This window comes from Psammomys obesus, unplaced genomic scaffold (genome assembly GCF_907164565.1).
Source record: "Psammomys obesus unplaced genomic scaffold, mPsaObe1.curated_primary_1811, whole genome shotgun sequence".
NCBI classification, from domain to species: Eukaryota; Metazoa; Chordata; class Mammalia; order Rodentia; family Muridae; genus Psammomys; species Psammomys obesus.
In genome coordinates, this window is record NW_026596143.1 from 13,230,595 (window position 1) to 13,257,929 (window position 27,335).

General features: G+C 41.2%; 1 protein-coding gene across 2 annotated transcripts in view; it reads right to left on the reverse strand.

Moving 5' to 3' along the window:
• Window positions 1-7,184: 7,184 nt before the first annotated feature.
• The window catches only part of Kat6a (lysine acetyltransferase 6A), an 81,156-nt gene continuing 61,005 nt past the window's right edge, over window positions 7,185-27,335 (reverse strand). For both annotated transcript variants that reach the window (XM_055593481.1, XM_055593482.1), the window contains 8 exons: window positions 25,687-25,828; window positions 23,966-24,127; window positions 22,951-23,044; window positions 20,523-20,754; window positions 19,615-19,828; window positions 17,308-17,907; window positions 14,679-14,997; window positions 7,185-12,396 (listed from right to left, as the gene is read on the reverse strand). In XM_055593481.1, coding sequence (XP_055449456.1) covers window positions 9,746-12,396; window positions 14,679-14,997; window positions 17,308-17,907; window positions 19,615-19,828; window positions 20,523-20,754; window positions 22,951-23,044; window positions 23,966-24,127; window positions 25,687-25,828 — 4,414 coding nt within the window. In that variant the 3' untranslated portion in view covers window positions 7,185-9,745. The remainder of the gene's footprint in view (window positions 12,397-14,678; window positions 14,998-17,307; window positions 17,908-19,614; window positions 19,829-20,522; window positions 20,755-22,950; window positions 23,045-23,965; window positions 24,128-25,686; window positions 25,829-27,335) is intronic.

Below are 27,335 nucleotides of genomic sequence, written 5' to 3' on the forward strand. Positions count from 1 at the left end.
TTCTAAGAAAATAAAAACAACATTTATACAGAATCAACTTGCACAAATCAATAGCTTTTCTATACACAACCACAAACATACAGAGAAGGAAATCATGGATACACTCCCAGTCACAGGAGCTTCAAAGGAAATAAAATATCATCAAAGAAAATAAAATATCAAGGAATAAATCAACCAAATTTAAAAATGGGCAAGAGCCTTAGACACAGCACCAAAAAAGGTAAGATGGTAAATAACCATATCGAAGAACGCATCACACCCTCTGCCACTGGAGGAATGCCAGTTAAGACTGGCACTCACTGCCACCCGCTGCTCTGCACTCACCGGAACACTCACAGTCTGAAACACCGGCACCACCAAACACCTGTGAGGGTGTGGGACGGCAGGAGCACAGCCAGCTTAGAGGCCAGCTTGGCAGCCTTCTCCAGAATGCCTACAAATTTAACTTCTACAAAAGCAGTCAACATGAAGTCAGGAAACAAATACTTCAAACTCAAATGTTCTCTTAATATAAGACTCGTAAGTTTCTGTCCTCCATATTGACTCAAAGAAGATTAGAAATGTCTGTCCATAGAACATGAAAATTCTTGTAGCAGCTGTACTGGTGGCTGTAAGTGCTGGAAGGAACAAGGACCTACCTACTTCCTCCAGGTGTTGCACAGGTAAGCTGTGAACATCCAGATGATGGGAGGTTATTTTCCCTAAAAAGACCTGGCTACCTATCCATGGGAAGTCATGAAAAACATATCACCTGAAAGGACCACATTATGAAAGGATTACAAGTAGATACTGTTCTAGAAACAAACAAACAAAACAACAGACTGGAGGGTTAATAAAAGGAAGAGGGGCTGCTCGGCTTTAGAGAGAATCGGGCAGAGACCACGCTGCATGACACAGTGCTGGGATACATGTCCTCAGAAACTTGCGAACCATATAGGACACTGACTTAGATGTGCTGGCTGCAGATTCATCAGCTATGGTGGGGGTGTCAATAATGGGAGGCCCGAACACATGTGGGAATGAGGAGCTCTGAATTTATGTTTAAATTCTATGAGCCTTAGACTGCATCAGTAAAACATGTATTAAAAAAAAAAAACAAAACCTCCCACTATGGGTATTTTTTCATTACTGTTCTGTATACTTTTGTCTAACATATTTTGCCCTTTTTGTCAATGGTATTATCTGAATTTAGAATTTTCATATCTTCCTCACAAATTAAAACTTTTACCATCATCAAGCAGTTGTCTCTATCTGAATAATGTTTCTTTGCTTTAAGCTCTGGTTGTCTCGTATTAACACAGCTGTGTCCAATTCCCCTCCTCAGCAATCTCCTGACAAAGTTTGTTACTCTGAACATTTTGGAGCTTTCTTAAATTTTTATGGTCTTATTTTTAAATTTTGTTTGTTTTATTTATTTTTACAGCTGAACCATAGTTTTCTCTCCCTCCTTCTCTCACTCCCAGCTGCAGTAAGACTACTGTCTTGTTTTCACCTATTGTGTTATTTTCAAACACACATTTGTCTTATTTTAAAACAGCATCTATTATTTTTTATATGGTTTCTTTCCCTAGTTATCTATATCTTTTCAATGGAATTTCTAGTCAGTTTACAAACAATTTAATGGTTGGTATATTTACATCTGTTTATTATGAATTTTTAACTGCTTACCTGGTCTCTTATATTTTCTTATTTTAGATTTAATACTTACATTTTATCATTTTATTTTCCCATTACTTGAAAATTAGGTAGTCTGTCTGCATTCATTATTTTACCTATTTACCTTAGAAACTTAAAACATGTATTTTAACTTCCCAACACCTAAAATTAGACAAGAAATACTTTAACTTCATTCATCTTGTGCTAATAGGTGAGATTAACAGCTTTCATTTAATTATATATGGATATGTGTCCTACTTTGGTTTCGGAGGTTGTGATAAAACACTGACCAAAACCAACTTCGGGAGGAAAGGGTTTCTTTGGCATCATCAAGAGAAGCTGAAGCAGAGACCAGGGAGGAATGCTGCTTAAGGGCTTGCTCCTAGGCTTACACTTAGCTTTCTCACACAGCCCAGGCCCACCTGCCCAGGGGGCCACTGCCCACGGTGGGCTAGGCTTTCCTACATCAATTAGAGCAATCAAGAAAATTCCCCACAGGAGGAATTCCCCACAGGAGGAATTCCCCAGAGGCCAGTCTGATTGAGGTAATTTTATTCCTGTCCTAACCACTTCTTTTATCACTGGGTTAAGTCTACAAAAGACAAGATTCACAGATTCCACATAGAAATCAACACAAAAGAGTGATAAAATTAAAGACAACTTAAACACAATACTCTCAATGAGTGGAAGGATCAATACTGTTACAATGTTAACAAATTGATTCTTAGGATAAATGTAATCACAATAAAATATCAATAAAGTTGTTTAATAGTCTGGAAAGCTAATTATAAACAGATATGTATGTTTGGAAAGCCTAGAAGAATCCATCACACTGAAGAAAAGTAAGAGGTCCTGTTTAAAATGTAATATGAAGATTTATTTAAGAGCTACAGTTAAGGCAAGATACACGCATAGACCAATGACAGACTAAATTGTCCAGAAATAGACTAAGATACCCAGTGAAGAATGAGTAAATGTTGTGCGAATCATGGCTATGTGTAGGAAAACTTATACAGGCTCCCTAGTCATATATCATAAGCTAAATTAATTTATGTTAAATGTTTAACTATGTAAGCCAAACAATGATGCTGTCAGAAATTACAGAAAAATACAAAATAGTCTTAAGAGTATGGGCAGTCTGCCAAAGGGAGTTGCCAGATAAAATAGTAAAGTATTAAGCCAGTCAAATGGCGGTACCCCACCAGTTCTGTCTTCCCTTTGGGAGCTTCTCTTCTTTGCATACCAGGAGCCTCTGTTGGGCACTTAGCTTTGTGGTCTGTGGGCTGAGGAAGTCTCTCAGATTTCTGAGTTTGCTCAGCCTGGATGACTAATAATTGAGATGAGGGGTGTCTCCCAGGTGTGCTGGGACTTCAGGAAGCAAATACAGCCCCCAAAGCACTCAAAGCCCGCCTAGCATTAAATGCTCTCTACCAGAGGGCTGCCAAAGACGTCGAGGACTCACTTGGAGCTTGAGGCTTTTTAGGAATATACCTGTAAAGTCTACAAACGTGCACTAGGGACCCATGTAGGGTTAAACGGAGCAGCATCACTTGTAACAACCCAACTAGAAAGGACCGAAACATTTGTTAACCTTAGACTATATCAGTGTTTTGTGGTTATGTGATAGAACACTGTACAACGAAAGTAGTGAACTACAGAGGCATCAAACACCTTAAATCTCAGAAGAGTTTTCGGAGACTAAGTGCAAAATGTATATAATATTTCTATAAAGTTCAAAAACCACCACATGAAACAAAACTATGGTAACTGAGAATGCACAAGAGATTATAAAATAGGGAATATGAACCTGTGTGTATGGCAATTATCTTTGGCTGGTAAGGAAGGCTAGAATGAAAATGGGGTTTTCTGGGTCAGGGAGGAAGAACTACCAGTCTGCTCTTGCTCTAAAACCTAATTTGTTTTCACAGTTACCCACTTTATAAAAGCCTACATGGCTACACATGATTTGGACTCTTTATTTGCAATAGAAAAGGCTTAATTAAGAGAGACATGAAGGGCGCCGTGCCAGAGAGATGGCTCAAGAGGTTAAGAATGCTGTCTGCTCTTCCAGAGGACTCAGACTGGATTCTTTGCACCCACCCACCCACATGGTGGCTCACAACTATCTGTAACTCTGCCCTCTTGTGGCCTTCGCAGACACTGCATGCATGTAATATGCAAATGTGCAGGAAAAACACACACATAAAATAAAGTTAAAAAAAAATTAAGAAGGAGTGGGTATGAGGCCATGTGCCTTTAATCCCAGGACACAGGTAGGATGATCTCTGTGAGTTCTAGGCCAGCCTGGTCTACATCAGCCTGGTGTATATAGTGATTTCCAGGACAGCCAGAGCTACATAGTGAGACCCTGTCTTAATTCAAACAAAAACAATAGGAACAGAAGTCCCTCTGAATTAAGACTGTTTAATTAATGTCTTCCTAGTAAAACATCACACACGTAAGAGATTAACAAAGAAAAAGCTCTTTAATATGGCGCCTGTCCAGCACTGGCCTCAAATGGATTTACTAACTTACAGGCCTTAGCCTTACAATTCGAATTCCACATACGCTGATGTCTTTAGATCTCTTTCAGGTCCTGGTTTCAGTTTACACTTTAAACAGAAAGAGACTGAAAGTCTCATCACTTTAGGCAGATAGGAAATCTATACAGCAAAGACATTGCCAGAATGGTTTATGTCTATCAGTGTTGTTTTCGAATGCTTGTGACCTGGGGTCATCTTGTCCACCTGAAGGAATTATAGCACTTCCTCCCCAGCACTGAGCTACAAGGGTGCAGGCAGCATGATGCCCGGCTTTTACTTCACTAATAGATCATTCGAAAAATTCGGACTTGTTTATGCCTCCATCTGTTTAAAAAGCTCTTTAAGGCCAAACTACATGTGAGAGGTGTTATGAATAGGTGACTTGTCTTCCAAAATTAAGCAGCTGTCAGTTTTTCAATGCATATTAATAAAAATTGCAGATAAATGCATCAGCACTGCAGTTGGTTGCTGCATATTCTAAGAGCAGGCAGATATATACAGAAAACTAAAGATGGCTCACTGCAGTTAACATCATTCTAGAGAACAGAGTATAAGTGTAGCATTGGAAATGTTTATTTGGCATAGTTATGTTAGACTTTTTCACTGAAATACCAAAAATGCATGTTTACTCAGAATGTGTATTCATACTGGCCACAGGGAAACAATCCACTATGGCTGCTCCTGTTTTGTATTTTAAAATATCTCAAATGAAAGCTCGTCATACCCCTGGGCATTTCTTACTTCGGGCATAAAATCAAGCTGACACCTTTCTGAAGCTTTATGTAATACATACACCGCTATTTAGACTCCTTATTAAGACAGTGAGGAATTTCCATTAAGCCCCAATTTGTACCTGCCACTCTGGGAGAAGCAGCCAGGAACCGCCATCCACCTGTCTGGGCAACATTATATAACCACACCACCTTACGTAAGCCTGACCCTTAACAGAAAGATATTACTACAAGAGGTAGGTTTTTGCCCTGGGAGGACTGTCTGCTTTTCACTGGATGAGATACTCAGAAATCCTACACATTTGCCAACATAAGCAGCGTTACTCTAAACTCTTTGTTCAACAGACCTATTTCAGGGTTCCCTGAAACCCACTGCTTTTCCAGCCGAAGTCCTGCATACTTGTTTCTACTTACTTTGTCTTCAAGTAGTCATCACCAATGACCCACAGCTTGGGTATTATTAAAAGACTAGAAGGGCTATGAATAAATGTAACTGAGTTGACCAAATTGTATTCTGGGAGTATCTAAAGCAATTTTCATTTAATGGGCTAGACTGCCATCCTCACAAAATTTGGGACTCTGAGAAGACAGTTGTCACCAAGCTACACAGGATGCCGCTGGGCTCCCCTGATTTAAAGGAACATGATTCCTGGCACTGCAATAACTGGTCATGACAGTGAGTTGGTGGGTCAGGATGCTCAGCAGTGGTAATCGGTGCATCACCACTTCCTTCCCACATCTGGGGCACCTCTATGTAGAGACCACTCGCGAGCTGGCTAGAAACAAGCCTATTTTAAATACATTTAAATGTAAGGTAGCGAGAGGCGTCAAGAATGCTTATGCGTTGTTTCGTCATCTCCGTCACAGAAAAATCAGATTTACTAAGCTGGGTGTGGTGGTGCATACCTTTAGCCTCGGCAAAGGAAGGCAGAGCTTCCAGAGTTCAAGGCCAGGACTGCTACACAAACCCTGTCTTGAAAAACCATTAAAAATAAACCACAATTATGTTAGAAGACCAGTACTTTGCAGTAGCAGAGGCAAGCACAAACAATGGTGCAGCATGGTGAGTCTGCCAATCAGTGAATGCAGGAAGTCAAGGAAAGAACTGGACCACCATCCTGTTGAATTTCAGTAACATGGGGCTTGCACCAGTTGTCTGCTTTGATCCATGTGTGCTTCCTTAACTGCTGGCTGGATGTTGCCAGGCCATGTAAAGCATGATGGCCACTTATACCCATTCCTACTTCATTCCCCTACCAGGTTCCTAGAGTGAAGGCTCATTTTCTGGAGTGTTCTATATCCAAAATCCTAAGTGATAAGAGGTAAGTATAGTAAGTCAGCGCGCATGCGCGCGCGCACGCGCGCGCGCGCACACACACACACACACACACACACACACACAGAGGGGGGAGGGGGAGAGCAAAACAGGGCAGCCTTTTCTAGATCACAACCCAGGAGTAATGCTTTCCTTTAAAAGTCTTGGTTATATTTGCTGGTTCTCCAGATTTTATACACGTAAAATCATGAATACACACCTGACACAAAAGTAGGTACTGTTCATAGAGGTGGAGTGACAGGATGGGGGGGGGGGGGGAGGAAGAGGCAGAGAAATACAGCTATAATGTACAATATAGACATTTTGAATAGGAGTATGAGAATTTGAAGACAACGCTAAAGCAGCACAAGTGTACTGGAATGTGGAAGATCTGTTTCTTGAGATATGATCACTTTAAACTTAGAAAGAGACTGAATTAGATGTCTGGCTGTTTCTGAAATGAATCCTTTAAGATAAACAAGTACAAAGTATTATGTAATTATAAAAGTAGTAACTTATACAAAATTGCATAGCTAATTGTTATTACAATTGTGTGTAAGTAAATTATGATCCCTTTAAGTTTTCAAATGGATTTCTCCAGAAAATTCAAACTCAAGTTACTGCATTTCCTTCAGAAAGGGGGAAGGTAAGATTTCAACACCCCTTTGATCCCAGTACTCAAGGCAGGAAGGAGGCAGATCTGTTGGAAGCCACCCTGGTTTGTAGTGAGTTCTAGGCCAGCCAGGCCTACATATTGAGACTCTCCCTAAAAAACAACCCCTACCTCAGTTTTTGTTGGTATTTAAACATTCACATAAATGGACACTGTAATTTCAAAGCAAAAGAGTATGAAGGTTAATATGCACAGTCTCTGCATCGAACAAGAATCCTGGAGAGTCTGAACCGTTCGGAAGAAAAATTCCACATGCAAGACAGACATCCAAAATGGCTCAACATAATTTATTTTTTTATGTTAAAATGTACAGAGTTCTTTTGAAAGTACTTGCTAGAAAGGGAGAAAAAGATATTACATACAAGGAGAGTAAGGGAGGCTACCTGGCCAGGAGCGCATGACATGGAGAAATACAAAGGCGTCTAGGCACCCCTCCCCTCAGCTTACAAGTCACCAGGAACAAAGTACAAAGAGGTTACAAAACAGGAAAAGCAAATATAAACAGACAGGAACAGACTCAGTTTGTACATGCGGCTTTTAGAGGCATCTGGAGCTCTATTCACACACTCTAGAGATCTCTTTAAAGAGAATTTTTATCTTTCTTAAAATAGTTTTTAATATTCTACAACAAAGATAAAAAATTTTAAAGATGGAATGAAATGAAAAAGCTCTTATTTTAAAAGGCATCAAAGTCACTAACAAGTGAGTTTTTAAATTTCTTTTTTAGAAGATTACCCAAGTTATCTTGCTAAAAATACATTTTTTTTTCTTAAAACAGAAGTGAAAAAATGACAGGTACCAATATTACCGTGTTGGATAATTTCTTTTATAATATAGAAAAGAACATATTTTTCTACAATAGTTCTACAGTCACAAAGAGGCTTGTGGAAAAGGGAGCTGCCTGATTGAATTTAAAAACAAAACAAAACAAAAAAACCCAAACACAACTGCAAATCAACAGAAAGTGAATTCACGGCCCTCATTTCAACAGCTTCTCCTTCTGCCTTGATCCCCCCTCCTCCCAAGTAGACCTCCCTTCCCCCCTCCCATCCCTGCCCCATCCCATCCAGGAAGCAATGACATAGCTGAAGATGTGGGAGAGGACAGCATGGTGCGCATTCTACAGAGATGACTGGGAACTGGAACAGTATATACAGAGAAACTGGGTCCTACACAGCCTTGCGCATGCTCAGAGTTGATAGCGGTACGGTGTGGAATTCTGCTTTTCTATCTAACACACTTAACTGAGAAAGCCGATTAAGGTATAAAAAAGCCCAACAAACCTGTGCATTTGAAAAAATGTAATGCCTAATTAGTACTTTAAAAATTTGTCTCTATAAAATGTACAAATACAGGAGAGACTTGATGCTTACAGGTGTTTCTTTAAGCATATGTCCTCCCTCTGGATATTTGACTGCACATACCAAGTGGTATAATAGTTTCCATCGTCTAATGATGGCATATATAATATATATATAATTATAATTATATATATAATTTTTACCTATCCCTGGAGCAGTAGGAAGAGAACGGGCGAGCCAGTGAACCAGCACGACCTCCTGACTCCCTGCTACCAGATGTGCTCTACTATGCTGGTGGTGGGCCTCGGGGGCTAGCGCACACTGGTTCACGGGGTGACGTCAGGACCTCGGGACAGAATGAGAACAAGAGGTATGCAGCACTCACGCGAGTCACACCATCGTTTCCCTTCAGACTCACTGTGCACCAGGTGTTTTCTAAATCACTGACACTACAGTCGTTCGTGGAAGCTACGAATAAATTATGTGACAGGCAAATCACAAGGGCTTGCTCTGAGGGTTGCCAGAATCAAAGGTGCAAGCACAAGACCCTTAGTCCACATTTCCAAGTACATACTAAACAAGAGGCGAGTGGAGTGTGCATGTTATGGCTGATTCACCAGGTGGTAAAAACCAAGAGGTTCGTGTCCCCTTTCTGATTGTTAGCTGACCATCTGTATCCTCCAAAGGCTGGAGTAGGATTGCAAACAGCTTTCCTCTGAGATTCTGCTGTTAAGTGAGACTTACAGTATTTTTGTGTCTCTGAGTGCTGAGTGGGAATATTTTAAAAAAGAATTATATTACACTTGATTCAAGAAAAACAGGTATTTCAATGACGTCTACCTAGAAACACTCTTGGGGAAAGGTTTCTGGAGGTGTGTGTGTGTAGGAGGGGAGGGAACTTTACAAGGAGAAGCATTTCCTGCCTCACTTTATTATTAATAATAACAACAATAACATTAAGTTTAAGGAGCTTGGGTCGTTCTCCCATGTCCCCATCCCAGTCTCCCCTAAGTGCCTCCTGTGGAATGAGGTGGGAAATGAAAGGCTGGGTTTGGAGGAAAGGGCCTAGTTGACCCTTGAGATGTATATATAACATTTAAAAATGACAACATTGGGAGCTGCAGACAGCGAGGGGAAACACACATTTTAAAATAAAATAAATTCACGTTTACATAAATTCTGTCCAGGTGGTGTATAAAGAAAGTAAGGCTCCTTTTAATTATGAGAAGATTTTGTGCATGTTTCCCCTACCCAAATCCATTTTTAGATGAGTTCTACTGTAAAATGTTCAAGATTGTGAAGAAAACAAAAACCCAAAACAGAGTTGAACCCCCAAAAAGAGATCAGGTTTTCTAAAAACAAAACAAAAAAAACAGTAATAATAATAATGAACCAAAGAAAAATTCCTCTAACTCTACAGTAATATTTTAACTGGAAAAAAGGTCCATTTTTTTTCTCTGGTTTGTCAGTATAAAAAGTTCCTTTATTTATATATATTTAAGCTTTTAACTGCAAGTTCATCTCACTCATCTTCTCATATAAGGTCCATTAAGCGACTGCTTGGGCACGCCGGCAGCATTCATGTAGCTGTGGTGGGAGGGGCCAGTGTACATCATGTTCCCATGAGGGTTTGGCTGCATAGGCTGCTGGGTATAGGCCTGGCTCCCCATCATGCCCATCTGCATCTGCATAGGATACTGTGCTGTCTGGTTCATGTAGGCAGGGTTACTATGGTAACTGCTGTTCATCATTGGCTGTGTCATTCGATAGCTGTTCATGGCATTCAAGGTGTTCATATTCATGGAATTGACATTATAGGCTGGAGTAGGCATTAAATTAACCCCCATGTTCATGCCACGCTGAACAGCCAATGCACGAGGGCCAGCCTGCATGGCAACTGCTGGTGGACTGCGGCCATATAGCTGTTGTTGGTGTGCAGTTGCAGAGGGTAAAGGCGCAGACTTGGAGCGGATAGAAATGTGCCCCTTGACTGGCATCTGCCCTTGCAACCTCTGAGTGTGAGGAATGCCAATGTTGGTGGCAGACATGTTGCACTGTAGCAGAGGTGACGTGAGGTTCATTGTAGTAGATGCCAAATTTGGGGGTGGAGTCATGGTGGCTTGTGCTTGAGGGGTCCCAGCTAAGGGATGAGATGGAGCTAGCTGAGCCAGTCCCGTATTAGACAGAGAAACACTGGTTGCATAGGAAGTCACAGCCGGAGAATGACTGTAAGGCATGGCATGAGGGTCCATAATGGTGTTAGTCAGCTGCTGCAGCTTGGCTAGGCTGAAGGTGGCTGACGGTTGAGAGTAGCTGCCAGCACCAAAATCCCCGGGAATCCTCTCGTAGATACTGATGTTCCCAGTGCTTCCAGACTCTGGTATCTCCATGATCATCGGAGCTGCAGTGAAGCTGTTGTTCATACTACACTGCGACAGAGGGGGCTGCTGTGGTGGCGGGGGCTGCGGCTGCTGCTGTGGTGGCGGGGGCTGCTGCTGCTGCTGCTGCTGCTGCTGCGGTGGGGGGGGCTGTGGTGCCGGCTGCTGCTGCTGCTGCTGCTGCTGCTGCTGTGGTGGCGGCGGTGGGGGCGGTGGGGGCGGTGGCTGCTGGTTACTGGGAGGCCTTTCCACCACACAGGTCTGAGGTGACTTGATATTGCAGTTGGTAGCAGGTTGGACGCTGCTTTGTTGCAGCATGCTGCAGCTGCTGCCCATGTTTGCCATTTGCTGAGTAACAACACAACTGTTCTGGGTGAGGCTGCTGGAAGAGGACAAGCCGCCGTAGGAGCAGCTGCTCTGAGAGGAGTTGTTCCCACAAATGCTGCTGCCCATGGTGGAATCGTAGCTGCTTGGGTTCTCGTAGTTCTCTGTGGTACTCTCGATGCTGCCCAGATCACTGAAGCCACTGTCTACCACCTGCTGAGAGTGGTCTGATACGGAAGGCACATCCATCATGGGGCTGGTCTCCATGTTCTGCATAGAGGGTGCGGACAGGGATCCTTGCTCTGGGCTGATCTGCGTGTAGCCGCTCTCCAGGGCAGGCATGCTGGGGCTACTGACTGAGCGGACTGACTGGCTAGGATGAGATGGAATGGAGGATATCGGGCTATTATGCTCCGAAGTATGACAGTCTTCAACCATTGACATCTGAGGGTCCTCATCCGTGTGGGTATAACTCTGCAGAGTCTGGCAGGCTGCAAGAGTTTCCTCACAGTCCTGGTAGGCTCCTTCATGCTCACTGCTTTCTTCTTGAGTCAAAGACTGTACTGCCTGTACAGTTTCCAGGTCTAGTTCACTGTGTGGGATCTCTTCTTCCTCTTTTAGCTCAATTAATTCTTCCTTAGTGTTTGAGTCTTCCTCATGGTCCTCCTCAGAACCTGGCATGGCCTCTGACACCACAGATGCCTCATGGGAAGGCTGTTCCTCTTCAGAATCTGGCTCAGTTTCATCTTTGTCCTTGGTATTCTCCCTACTGTCCTGCATGTTTGCATCTAAAAAAGACTCCTGAACGCCAGGCTCCTCCTTGTGGTCTTCTCTAGCTGGCTGCTCCTCTGGCTCTTTTGTCTTTAGGGAATCCAGGTGGCCGTCATCCTCATCGTCAGCATCATGGTCTTCATTCTGGTTTGCCTCTGCCGTCACTTCATCTTCTTCCTCCTGCTCCTGTTCTTCCAGCTCTTGGGGGTCCTCCTCTGACTGCCTCTGCTCATCTAAAGGCTTCTCATCTTCCTCTTCTGCCTCGGGTTCTTTTGCTTCTGTGTCAGGGCTGTTGCTGCTGTCCAGTGGGGACATGGCTCTAATGTCACTGCCAGTTGTATCCTCTTCCTCTTCGGCCTCCTCATCTGGCTCTGTATGCATCTCCTCCTTCCTTTCTTCCAACAAGGGCAAGTCCTCCTTAATCTCAACGACTTCTTCATTCTCTTGAGTTCTGGGTTTACGTCCAGGTTTAATGGGGACCGTGGGCTCAACTATGCATTCTTGTGTAGAAACAGCTATGATTTCCTGATTCAATTTAAACCCTGGTTTTCGTCCAGGTCTTTTCTTCCAGTGGATAGGTTTTCGGCTCTTGCCTTTGGGCCATCCCTTTTTCTTTTTCATAGGTGTAGAGGTATCTGGCTCCAGTGAAGCACTGTTCACATCACATTTTCGCAAGAGAGATACTGGCTTTAGGACAGGAGTGTCTGTACAGAAAGAGACAGTAAAGACAAGTTACAACACCTAGTGTTCCTCTGAGACCAACATGTACAACAGAAAAATCTAAGGAATAAAGTTGACTGATGACATTTAAAGTTACACAGTGAGCTGGCAGGACAATGAAATAGTCCTGGGCAACATGATTCTACCGCCTCCTAGTCAAAAGCAGTTTCAGTCCAAACTCGGTAAAGATGCACACAGCGAGCAACAGGAGCTCCAGCTCTAGGTCACACATGAGCTTCTTCCATTTGCTCTTTTGTTACCTTTCATTTTTCTTAGTTTCTACAAAATCATTATGTGAAGTGGAACCATAAGCTAACTCCTGTAGACCACAATTGAGCCACCCCTGTTAACAGCTGTTCGTCAATGTATTTATACAGGAACAACTGCAAGACACTTAGTCTTAAACAAGCACTGACATGTGGTCCTACACAAGTAAGAAAAGGCCAAAGTGCTAATAATACCCAGAGGAAAGAAATTCAGCATTGGCACTGCCTTTTCTAAAACTGTAGCAAAGCACAGCTAAGATACAATTTTAGTCATTTTAAAGTAGAGTTCACTGGCATTAAATTTATTCCCAACTATTACTATTTTTTTCAAGGCTACAAACATTAAGGGAGGGGAAATAAAGGTGCATTTGTGGTGTATCTGGGAAGTTAACAAAGGCAACGTTGTATGAGAAAAACTGTCAAGGTCATAGGAGCTTATCTGTGGGACACCATCGCGATGCACAGCATTCAAGAAAGAGCACCAAGCCCCAATTCACACCAAAAAAAAAAAAAAGTTCCCTAGATATACAGCAATATGTAAGAGTAAAACTCTGGATCATCATTTATAAAACAAAAACTTTCATGATCACTGCATTAAAAACATGTATCATATGGTAAGAAAAATGTGCCAGGTATGGTGTGAATTTCAACTTTGGAGGCGAAAGGAAGTCGGTCACAAACGCGAGGCCAGAATGAGCTCCCAAGGTAGACTGTAACACACATACCTACGATTCTTCTCTCATTGTCCCCTGTCACATGCACACTCATAGATCACACACACACACACACACACACACACACACACACATATATACACCTGTACAAACACACACATACACTCATGCAAATACACATGAGAAAAACACACTTATACACATACACATGCACACATATGCATGCGCGCACACACAAACATACATGCAGATATATATATACACATATGTACACACTTACATTCACATGCACATACCCCCACACCAAGGATTTTCGTTTTGTTTTTGATTCTAGGGACTGAACTCAGGGCCCATCACCACCAAGTTACATCTCCTGTCAGAAAAGCCCAAGTCCTATCTACCAGGTTTGAAGTCAAGATTTAAGAGAATAAAACAAAAAGCTCTACTAAATAAGGCAAAAGAGAAAGTGTACAACACAATGTTGAACTACTAGCTTTCTTCAAATTCTCCTGGGAAAATAAAAAGGCTGCTTTTGAGGCCATTCACGGCAAACACAATGCAGGTGTAGGCAACACAACACTGCATAAAACCTAGGTTAGGATGCAAAAGTCTAGTTTCCTCCTGATCTCACACCACAAGAGCCTCAGTCTCTGTATCTGAATGTGGAATTACAAACAAGTCTAATTTAGAAGTAAATGACTGGAATTTTAGCTACACTTTATAACTTTGCTTATTTTGTTATTGTTGCCACTTAGTAGAAATGTGCAACTGGTTATTGGATTATAGGTTGTGCATACCTACAATCCCTGGACCAAACAGGCTGAGGCAGGCCAGAGTAAGTAGTAAAACAAGATAAAAACAAAACAACAACAGAGACTATGGCTGAGCGAGCCACAGTACAGGACTGATCCAGGAAGGCTTCCAAATGGAGAACAGATGCTCCCGTCGATGTTCAGGTGCCTCCTGCACACCAATGCAGCTGGCTGAGCACTATCTTAAGCACTCAGCATGCAGCAATGAGCAAAACATGCTAACACCAGAAAATGCACAGCCTAGTAATCAGTTATTCCATCACCTTTAACTGAAGACCCAGATAAAAACCTAAACAACATGAAGCAAAAAGGAAGAACTTCCAATAATAAGATTTCCTGCAAAGCCAAGAACAGGTCCAGATTAAAGCATAAATTTAAGAATGAATATGGATATACTGCGTGCAACCAGCAGAGCTCACAAACCCCCTTCTTCCTGTTGGTAAGTCGTGTTCATTTTAACCCTTTGAGGAAGGTTACTGCTACAACTACTGTAAGAAAAAGTTCTAAAACATACCATCCACATCATCTGACTCCTCTTCTTCCTCCTCATCTTTGGATGGCCTCTTGGAGGAAGACTGACACCTAAGAACATCCTGTGAGGACAAGCGATGAAAGTACCCTCTGGGGAACAGCTCATTTTCCTCCTCCTCCTCCTCCTCCTCCTCTTCATCAATCTCGAAAGTAGGCTCCAGTCTCGGCATTGGTCTCTCGGAGTCAGAGTCTTCAAAAGGCTCATCCAGCACCTCAGTGGTCTCAGAGATAGTTTCTGTGACCACACTGCTATTGTGGTGTTTCCTCTTGCGGACCCGTCTTCTTCGGTGAAGAATTGGTTTCTATTTAGTAAAAAAAGCAAGTATTTTATTTATAGTAATGAACATTTTTTTTCTGCTGTATGTAACATACAAGTTTTAAAACTTTTCAGAATTCACATATTTAAAATGGAGGTGCAATTTGCCGAAAGATATTTTGTTAAGGACATACAGTATTAAGAACACAAAGATGTGGATCAGTAATTTGGCTCAGTAGGTAAGGTGCTTGCTCTGAAAACTGGCAACCTGAACACCTGAATTCAATCCTCGGATCCCATGACAGAAGTGGGAAACTAAATTCTCAGGTTGTCCTCTGATCTTCACATACCTGTTATGGCACAAGCATGCACACATGTGCACACACATGCACACACATAAATACACAAAAAGAAAACAACAAAAAACCCATGAATATTTTATACTAACTATAGCTTCATGATATAAAAAGCAGGTGCCCAAGGTCATTCTAATCAGTTCAGTTACATTTTATACTCTGAAGTGCTACTCCCTCTACTTTTGTTCAAGAGCAAAAGGAATAAAAATATTACATCTCATATATCACCATGCATTATTATATCAATAAATCTGCATGCCACTTGGGGAAACTAGTTAGAGCAGAGCACAGCAATGCAGAGCTGAAATGTATTCATTTGACATAAAAGCAATGGCACTGTTTGAAACTTGCTGCACTCAGCACACCCTTATCGGGGGCTGGCTTTACAGTGATATCACCAAGTAATAGAAATAATAGCCGAGGGAATGACCGAATCAAATCCTTCTTCTACAGAGGGTTGAGAGGTTAGGACTTAACTCAAGGTCCTACATCTAGGCATTGCTGTAATACAATCTATTGAGTCTCCTTTAAGTGAATTTCAAGAATGTCTAAGTACTTTGTATACAATTCCACTGGCTGTAAAGGTATTCGTGTGTGTGTGTGTGTGTGTGTGTGTGTGTGTGAGAGAGAGAGAGAGAGAGAGAGAGAGAGAGAGAGAGCTTACAACTTACTTGTGGGTGCTAGGAATTGAACTCAGAACCTTCAGTGAGTGCCCTCAATCACTGAGCTATTTCTCCAACACCCAATATTCATGTTTTTTTACACAAGAAAATAGTATTTGTTTTAGCACATAAATAGGAAAAATAAACCCTAGAATGGCAAACGCATATTCTTTATGACCATGCAATCAACCACAGAGTTAGAATTTTCAAGTTAAAGAATGGCTCTGCTTCTTAGAGAAGGGCTGATTCTACAGCTGAGGCAAGAAATATCCAAGTTAAGTTTGTAGTATCTTGTAATTTTAGAAGGGGCTTAAAACAAAACAAACTCCCCGTGCTGTCATGAGACTCTGAATATAACCGAAGGATAATTAAGAACCCTCCACATGCTGGGTAGGAAGAGCTAAGCTACAAGTTTAAAACAGTGTCCCACACTCAAGCATCAGGTGGTTACTGACAGCAACAGCAGAACGGAGACATATCTAAGCTATGCAGGCACTCCACTCCTAGAGTAAGTAGCCATACATTTCCTAAGTATGATTTGCACATAATGCCTTTCCTTCACTATGACATGAAAAGTGGAAAAAAGTAACATAGCAGAGAAACCCAAGAGGGTGAACATCACCAATACCACAGACTCAAATACACAGTATGATATACACCCGCTAGATGTGATGAAACACTTCTTTCCCTTTCAGTCACATGCATGACTTCATTCTAATTAATGACAAATAATGTATTAAACAGTTGGCCTTAACAACCTTCAAGGTCATACCAAACAAAAAGTCTGAGAAACTCAGAGCCCATAAGAACCTGAAGAGAAGCACTAAGTATAACATGGAATACTGGATGGGATCCTAACCAGAGAAAGGCCGTTTAGGCAAACAGAAATCTGAATAAAGCATGCTATCTACTGACTGATGTCTCTGTTGTAGATCAAGAACTGTACAAACGTGCATAGTGGAGGGACTGATTTTGGAGCATATGGGAACTCGTGTGTATTATCTTTGCAACAATGGTAAACATCTAAAAAGTCTTTAAGATTTTCCTTTAAAGAGGCCTGCACTTTTTAGCAGCCCTGCTAGAAAAAGGAAACAGTCCATGGCTCTGTGTGAGAAGGCTGACTCTGTTGGCTGAAGCATATCAGCCTGGGACCTGTCTGGCAGAGACAGTGCCACCCTACCAGGAACTTCTCTTTCCATGGCTTCAGTTACTTGCTTTCATGTGCCTGTAGTTTCAAGTTCTAACACATGAGCCACAGTGTGTTCCACTTCAGAACTACAGGACAGATAACCCACATAACAAATCACGTGACAGGGAGACAGGACACAGATACATTACCTTTCTTTTCAGTGTGGGCTTTGTGAGAATCGGTGGGGAGTTTGACCGAGGACTTTCTGGCTCTTCCTCCTCCTCACTACTCTCACTGAAGCCCCTAAAGACAGCCCTGTCACCATCAGTGTAGCAGCATAGCACTCTGTCATTCCCTTCTGGCAGTCGGCACTTCAGGGTCTCGGGGCTTTTCTTCAGCTGTCCTGGCCACAACTCGACGCTCTCACTGAACCTTCCCTTGGGGAAGTCCGTTCTCCCTTCTGCTTGCACTTGAGGGGCTGCCATCTGCTCTTCCACTGCAGGGTACCGTTCTTGGGAGATCTCTGACTTTTCCTCACATTCTCCATATTGCTCCTGGGAAGCTGATAATGTCTCAGCCACAAGCATCTTGGGGTCTTTATCACCGAAGCGTTCCTGGGTCTTTCTGTTCCTCCTCCCACAGCGGCCCCTCCGAGGTGGCTGGCTATTTGCAGGAAGACTGTCCCGGGGAAGGGCCTGTTTGCTCAACCGTGAAGAACTGGCTAGTTCCTTAACTTCCGGTTTCTTTTCGCTTTCTATTAAAGAGGAAGAGTCTTGATCTCTGTTCTCCCGAGACACAGACTTTCCCACCTAATTAAGGAAAAAAGAACACTGGTTAATTTTTCAATCTGTTTGGTTGAGATAAGAGAGCAGAACTTTAGGAAGAAAATTATGAAATATTTAATAGCTACCATGAATATTTTCTCCTTGGTGGGCACATTTTAAAACGTATTTATACGTATTGTTAGTTTAATTTTCATAACCACACAATGAAGTATTATGATGCCATTTTGTAAATGAAGTAACAGAGGCACAAATTCAAAACATCTGACTCGATATCCTGTATTCATAACCACTATGAAATGTCAACTTTGATATCACAGTGTTTGCAGTTTTATGGATGGTAGATGAAATAACATTTTCTCTAGAAATAAACGTAGATAAACAAGGCAGAACAGGCTCTAACAGTGGTTCTCAGCTTTCCGAATGCTGACCTGTTTAATACAGTTCCTCAGGTTGTGGGAACCCCCAACCATAACCCTGTTTTCATTGCTACTTCATAACTGTAGTTTTGCTACTGTTAGGAACTGTAAATATCTGTTTTCTGATGGTCTTGGGTAACTCCTGTGAAAGGGGCATTCTCAATCTGTTGACCCACAGATTGAGAACCACTGAGCTACAGGAACATGAGCAAGAAGTAGACATTCAAAAAAATATGGTAAAGTTTTGGATTTTTTTCTTCAAATATGTAAATTAGAATGCAATAAAGTAGATGAGATTTTCCCCCCTCTCACCTATAAGAGGAGGACATAAAGGATTAAAGAACTACTTAAAAACAACAACAAAAAAACAAACAATGGCAACTCTAGTGTAGCCCAGTCCATCACTAATGCTTTACAGAATCTATGCATCCAGTGAAACTTCCAGTATTTTACTGAAAACATACACATGCTTATAACAGCTCTTAAATGTTCTAGCTCAACAAAAATGCATTTTTAATTCACTTTAACAGCTGTCATGTTGAGACTCAATTCAGATTCTCCAATTACTATATAGCACTCCAGGAAATATTATTCATAATTAACATATTGTCAAAAATCTAATGGTTTTCTAATGGTCTAAGCCTTAAAAATTAAACATAAATAACAATATTCCTGAAATTTCTACCATTAAAATAAACTGAAATTCTAGTGTGAATACTGGTGTGCATGCATGTTTATATGAGCATGTCTGTACAAGTTTACACACATATATGTGCATGTACACATGTACACATGAAGACAAGAGGACAACCTTGGCTATCCTTCCCAAGGAATGACACTTTCCTCTTTTTCTGTGAATGTGTGTCTGTGTACTATATGCTTGCCATGCCTGAGGAGGCCAGAAGAGGGTGCTGGAGCCTTTAGAATGGAGTTACAGATGGCTGTGAGCTGCCATGAATACCATGGGAACTGACCTTTTGCAAAAGCAGCAAGTGCTCTTAATCACTGAGATCTCTCCAGCCCCTCTACCTCATTTTACGAGGCGAGGTCACTCTCTGACTGCAGACTCAGCAAGGCCAGCCAGTTAGCTTGAGGGGCTCCTCCATCTCCACCTCCCCAAGCACTAGAATTACAACCGTGACACTGTGACAGCTTCTTAAAAGGAGTTCCAGGGATCAAACAAGGTTCTCTAGTTTGAATATTTTGAACAACTTAGCATTGATCTCCCTGGTCCTCTACTAAGGACATTTTGTTGGCAAGATATCATAATATATTTACAAATATTCATAAAACCCATAAAGAAAACAGATCATACCCTTACACTGGTCTCCAATTCTCTTTCTTGGCCTAGGGGCTCTTCTTTCTCTCCCTCATCAGCCTCCTCCTCTTCTTCTTCTGAGACAACGGAGTTGGAGACTATGACTGGAGTCCAGCGTAAGCATTCTGGATCCACATCTACAGGTCGAAGATTTAACTGAAGCTTTGCCATGTGATCCTGGATAAGTTTTTCCCGGCGGATAATCACAAATCTACAACCAGAGAAAAGTTTATAGCAATCAACAATGTACAAGATATATGATAATGAACAGGGCAACACAATCCATCAAAGACCCCAAAAATAGGAGCATCAAAAATAGCTGCTTAGAAAGATGAAACAACTCTGTCAGTGCATGAGCGAGGTGAGAAAAGTAAGCGGGGCATACTCCACATAATGACAGGCTCTCATCCTAGTCTGTTACTACTCACACCTTACCAATGCACACTTTTCCCTGCTCACCTGAGCTCCTTTTTCTAGTCATGTATTCAGCTCAAGTGGTTTTTTTCTCATGACCTTTTCCTGACCACTTTAAGGAAAAATAAATTCTGTCTTTCCATTCAATATTTATTTCACTTAGTGTCATTTATATAGGCAGTTAATGAAGTAAACTGAACATATTTTACTTAATGACATGATTTTTTTAAAGCTGTCATTTCACATTAGCAGGGAGGAAGCTTCCTCGAAGATAAACAATTCAGCAGCTTAGGTACAAACCTTATAGACTAGAAACACTCTGTGTGTTGTCATCAGACCTGAGCAGCACACACAGAAGTGACGGGCGAGCAGCACAGACACCATTTCAGTGAATTACATCAGGCACCTGTGCCATCACCTTTCCCTTAACCACTCATTCACCTTACCAACTCGATCACTTTCTGAAAGTATACAGAGGGTGTGACACTCACTGGTCACTTCGAAAGTCCAGCATTCGCAGGTGGTGGAGGGTAGATGTGATGTCTTGAGGGCAGACCCCAGTCAACTTGCTTAACTTCTTAATGCTGATCTGTTTATCATTTTGGTGATACAGGCACTCCAATATTACACTTTTCCAATAAGCCATGTAGGAAAGACGACCTAGATCTGATAACGGTTTCTCAGGAGAGCCTGCTTGGCCTTCACGCTTTGATAACAAATAACCTAAAGAAACCCAAATTACAAATGTGTCAGAGACCTTAAAAATAATGATGTTTCTTTACATGACCAATCCAAGAACTATCACCAATGTTTTCAAAGGCAAATTCCTTCAAAAATGTAGACTAAGCTTGTAAAAGTCCTTCAAAAAAATTTGCAGGGAAGATTATATGTTTATATATTGAACACTAGGCTAAAAATATTTTTCTACAGTCAATATGTCACCTTGTTAAAATATTCAAACTGCTAAAAACAAAATAAATGTTTCTAACCAACAAACCGCTGATTAAAGAACAATGTTTTTTAATTTCCATGCACTACCAGAGGGGACAGAAAAAAAAAAATCTTTGTTTATTTTTGGACCACTAGAGGGCAACTGCTGTATGTGACCCCAGGACAGAAGGAAGCCTTGATATGAGGGTTTTTCTTAGTCTTATTGTAACCTGTTAAGGCCAGTTTCTGTTGTGTTTTTGTTTGTTTTGATTGCTTGTTTTTTGAAGGGAAACAAAGAAGGGGGAGGAACTGGAAAGAGTGGAGAAGGGAAACCACAGCTGAGGTGTAATGCATGAGAAAAGAACAAAAGAAAGAGAAGGAGGAGGGGAAGGAAGGGAGGAGAGGTTTGTTGTCACTTCTCAATGCCACTACCTGGGAAAATGAGTGTGTCATGGGAGCAGGCTATGACAGTACTTTCCTCTAGCTTAGCTTTCAAGAACTGGAAATAAAGAGATGGGGCAAAGATTTTCAGAGAAAAATCACTGAAAATAGAAACAGTAGAAAATAAATAGTTTTTGACTTTAAGGAATATGTAAAATCAGTCTAAGAATGGTAATCTGGAAAAAGACAGTATACTGGAAAAAGGTCAAAACATTGTCATCATGGTTATTTACATGCCTCAAAAACGCTAATTAACATAAGCATTTGTTTGTTTTTTTATTTTGAGATAAGGTCTTTCTTGTACAGCCAGGCATGGAATTGGGGCTCAGACTCCTATGTGTTGTAACTAGAGATATGCAACAAGCATGCCCAACTCCATATATGAAAAAATTAGTATGGTCGTAAGCCAAGTAAAACAAGCTTAAATGGCTCAGATGAGAATTAGTTTCTCAGGACTAGAATCAAAACCCTTAGCTTTGGCCAGATATGGTAGCACATGCCTTTAAATCCAGTATTTGAGAGCCAGAGGCAGGCAGATCTTTAATGAGTTCCAGACCAGCCTAGGATTCATAGTGAAAATCCAACAAATAAAAAAAATTTTAAATAAAAAAAATAACCTTAGTCTGATTCATTCTTTCTGCATGGCCTCTTTTCAACATTTTCTAAGATAACCATTTTAAAACAGAGCACGGATTTCACTATTACCTCTTGAGGACTGTTAGCTTTCACTTTTTAACTCAGATGAAGTTATTTCCTATGACTTTATTTTTTAGGGCACTTAAAGCTGTACTTTTCCACTGTAACTAAACTCACACATTACTCCGATAATGGACCGTGAAAACAGGCAACGCTGTACTTCTTTATGAACACTCACTATGTAGTTACACAGCGTTCCGTACACTGCTTTGAATCAGGGTTACTGCATGTAACTAAGCCCTACTTGAAATCAACGTTGCACATTAAAGACTTTCACTACTGATCATATGTAAAAATGTATCAAACAAATCTTTTTACATTTACACATGTATGTGTGCGTAGACGTGTGCACGTACCGCAGCACGCATGTGGAGACCAGAGGGTGGTTCTCTTCTTCCACCATGTGAGTTACCGAGATCAAGCTCAAGTCATTTGGCTTGGCATCAAGTGCCTTTACCCACTGAGCCATCTTGCTGGGCCCCATAAAACTGTATTTGATATTAGTTATTAAAAAATATTTTGTGCTAAGCCAAAAGAAAAAGGACTGTACAGGGTCTTAAAGCCTAGAAAACGCACTCAACACCATGACAAGAAATGAAGAGACAGCTCAGTGGGTAAAGATGTTTGCTGCCACGCTGACAACCTGAGTTCACTGTCCAGGACATGCAGATGGAAGGGAAAACTGATTCCTGCAAGTTGTTCTCCAAGTTCCACAGGCATATTGTGAGACACAATGATTTTTTTTTAAAGAGAGAAACAAAGAAATACAAGAAGCCTACAAATCTTTAAATATACACATCTAAAAGTTCAACAAAAAAAAACAATAAAAAAATATGTTAATGCAATCCTTACTGAAATCGATGAGAAACCTGCCGTAGCCCTTACGTTGGTATTGGGGAAGAATCATTATACAGGAGACATTGTATTTCTGTTGGCAGTGCTTTTCCTGGTGGAGAAAACAGACGCTAAGTTTTAGAACAATAGGCTGGTAACGCTAAATCATTAATAAACAATCATTACCAGCCCAAAGCACTCCTGTCCTTTGGGAAAACAATGCACATCACAAAAAGGCCACTGGGAGGACAATGCTTATCACTACCACAGATGCAAAGCAACCATCCTAGGAAGGTAATAACATAAAACAGAATGATTCCACCCAAAACTACCTGCCACTAAAACCAAAGTACTGATGCCCAAGGCCAACAAAGGAACCTGAGCTCACAGTGGTCAGCAGCCCCACGGCAGGGTAGCATTCTGGGCAGCTCCTGCACTGCTACAAAGGACAGGTTACCATGGAATTTATTACCTAACTAATACACAAAATACTCCTAAATGTGGGGCACAAAGACATTCTCATGGAATAGCTGATGAATTTTCAATCTTATTTACAGGGAAAGTAGCCCAAAAGATCTCTTATAAAGCTAGGACTTTCCAGTAATCTGTTTTGTACACTTAAAACTTTTACCACAGACTTGTTTTTGAGTACATCTGTAATACTGTTTGACTAGGAACACTATTTTCATGCCTAAAAACCCAGTTAGAGTGGTTCTGTTGATAAAGAACTCAGAGGTAATGCTGGTGTTTACTTCACAGGTTCTAGTTGCCATCGTCATGGGACTGAAGATTGTGTTAAAGCTTTTCCTCCTGAGTATTACCATAGTTCTTTCTCCTAGGAGAATAGTCTGTTCAATGTTACTAGGCATCTTCTAGCACTTGGTAAGTTTTTTTTTTAATATTCCTTCTATTTCCTTCCTGAAAAAGCTAAAAGGTACCCACAAAGTTTTACATACTGCTATATCCCTTCCTGAGAACCAGCAGAAATGTCCAGATTTCTATGAATTCAAACATTTTAAACTGGCATACTTACTTTAGAAAAGTAGCCAACAAGGTGGCAACCCTTGACATCATTCTGCGTTAGAACATAGAAAAGAAATGGCTCCACGTCATAATAGAGTGTTTTGTGGTCAAGAAACAGCTTTGCCAAAAGACACAGATTTTGACAATAAATGGTACTCACGTTCCCATCAACCTAAAGAAAACAAACAAACAAAACAAAAAAATGGTTAGTACAATGTCCTCTGGTTCTGGAACCATACACATCAGCTGTAAGCACCACTAGTCTACCCTTAGTCTAGCCTAGAAAAAGTTGTAGGTGATCAGAACACATAGACTAAAGGCTATCCTCTGAAATGGCAGTACGATAGTACTCACTGTTCTAAGATGACTAAATAAGACCCTAAATGTGAACAAAGCATCAACATGTAAAGAAGGAGGTGAGAGCTGAGATTTGAAATGGCACGTTTGCTTTCCTAAGAAAAACAACTAACTTCAGGGATACTTCATTTGACAAGCTTCATTTTCAAAAGATCCACAATTGACTTAGGTAAAATACGATGAGGCTGATATCCCCGAAGCAGCCTGACAAGGTACTGTCTGCTCCCATGGTAAGGCACAGCCCCAGACAAAAGTAAAGAGTGTTATTTACTCAAGAGTGCCCAGCAGTGTCTTACGTAAGCACCTGGCAAGGCAGAGTCCAGGAGGCTAAGATCAGGAGCCACGCTCTGTCCATCCTCACATCCCTGTGCCTTGAGCTGTGTCTTTTATGAAAATGCTGATAGATCCCCACATGAGCTCTCCAAAAATACAGCAACACTAACTGCACTCCTAGGTGACATACCTTACTGTGACTTCTCACAGAACACACACCTTCTACTGGAAAGGCCAAAAAGCAATCTGCTGTTGAATACTCTCAAACAACACTGTATAGTGCACCTGACACATCTGGCTGATGAACTAAACGGTTCATCCAGCAAGAGAGACTGAAGAGATTCAGATCATCTGAATATCTATCACTACATTAATTAACAGGACCCAACATACAAGAACTCAATATCTGGCACTCAAACCATACAACTGTGCTTCGAGAAGTTAAAGACCCTATTAATAATAACACAGAATCACAGACGTGGTATAACTTATGTCATAACTATATCATCCTGTTAGGATTTACTACTGATACTAAACACACTTCCATAAGATGTTTTTTTTTTTTTTTTTAATAATAAAAGCACTTTATTATTGTTGTTTTGTTTTGCTTTTATTCTCCTGAGAGTGTAGCTCAGGTTGGCCTGGAACTCACTGTGTAGCCCAGGCTGGCCTCAAATTCATGGCAATCCTCCTGCCTTGGCCTTCTGAGATTATAGGCATAAGCCAATATCCCTGATTTATAAATCCTTTCTAAATGCTCTATTTCAGACTCTGAGATCTATTTTTATCACATCCTAGCATAATGTAAAAAACAGGCTGGCATTTTGTCAAGTAAAATCTTAAAATTTTTAATTAGCAGTATTTTTCCCTTTTAGTGATACATAACATGGTAAAATATATTATGGCTGATGTGTTGAGTCAATGAAACTAGAGGAAATTATTGTAAGTTCAAGCTTAGAGACTTGGTACCATCTGGACTGACTTAACTCTGCTTCTCACATCCATGAACTATCTGACTTGGCAGTGGGTAAACAACAGATGTGGCACAGAGAGCACTGGTTTGGAAATGGTCAGAAGACAGGCACTAGACAGCTACCTTACCTCAAAGACAGAAACATTATTCTTTCGGTAAATCTCATTGGCAGGAGGATGGAACCAACCACATTTCTTCATGTGCTGCTGTAGAATAGTTCTACTTTTCATATATTTTAGACAGAACTCACAAAGATACAATTTAGGCAGCCTGCAAATGATAATTAAAATAGGGCTTTATATTTTATAGATCTTCATATTTTCACGACTCTTAACTTCTTTTGTGTCTTGTTACCACCCATGTTAAAGAGTGGAAAGAACGGGGCTGGCGAGATGACTCAGTGGGTAAAGGCACCTGCTGCTAAGCCTGATGATCTGAATTTGACTCCCCAGACAGACACGGTGGAAGGAGAGAAATGACTCCCACAGGTTGTCCTCTGACTTCTATGTGTGCCACCCCCAAAATAAAAATAATTAACTAAAAAAATTGGTAAGAATGTAGCATTATTTCTACAAAAGGAGGGGGGAAACACCTCAGACTTTAGATAGTAGCCACCAACTAGATAGCAGCTGGAGGGCAAATGTGAGAAATCTCCAATAAGTAGAATAAAGCTATAGATTCGTGTTCCCTTCCTCATTTATTTCTTCACTCATGTCTTGATTTCAGGAAATAAGCTCCTGGATACTTACCAGATGTCGGGCTCTGTGCTAGAGAGGTGTAAGTGTGTATGTAGTGCTGGGCAAAATGGACAGGATGTGAATATTGTAAAAACCTACTTTGTAAGTGCTTTTAAGTATGAAATTACAACACTGAATATATTTGGGGAAGTTAAGCTATACTGCACACCATATCCTTTCTGCCCCTAAAGTTCTGTTCCCATGTTTCCCTGGTTCAAACAACAACAAAAACAAGTAACACTGTATGAAACCCTGTTAGACAAAAAGTTCATTATTTTAGGTAGGGCATGGTGGTGTTTGTCTTTAATCCAAGCATTCCAGAGGCAGAGCTAGGCAGATATCTGTGAGTTCAAGGCCAGCAAAGGCTACACAGTGAGACCCTGTCTAAAAAACAAAAACCTTATCCTTGGCTGGTGAGAAAGCAGCTGTGCAGCCCTGATGAGCTGAGACCATCTCGGGGACCCACAAAAAGCAGGGCTGGGGGAAGGGTGTTGGGTACGTATTAGCTCAGTGGTACTGCACTCACAAGAGCAAGGCGGCCCTGGGTTATGTTCCTCAGTTTAAAAATAACAATAAAAATAAAAAGACAAAAGCCAGGTGTGGTGGTGCACACCTTTAATCCCAGCACTTGGGAGGCAGAGGCAGGTGGATCTCTGAGTTCCAGGCCAGCTGAAGCTACACAGCAAGACCCTGTTTCAACCAAACCAAAACAAACCAACTAAACAAAAAAGATAGAAAAATGAAAATCAGAAAAAAAGATGGAAAACCAAACAAGAACAAAGAACAAGCTAACAAATCAGGATGCGGTTCCTTGCATTAGTAATCGGTAATCCCAGCATTCCTTGGCAAGATGGAAGAATTTGGGTCAGTTAACCTAAAGTACACAGCCAGCAGCAGAAACAAGAGACCCTGATTCAATAAGGTGGAAGGAAAGACCAAAAAGTTGTCTCCTGGTCTCCACATTTGTGCCATGGCATGCACATACATGTACACACACACACACACACACACACACACACACACACACACACACACACACA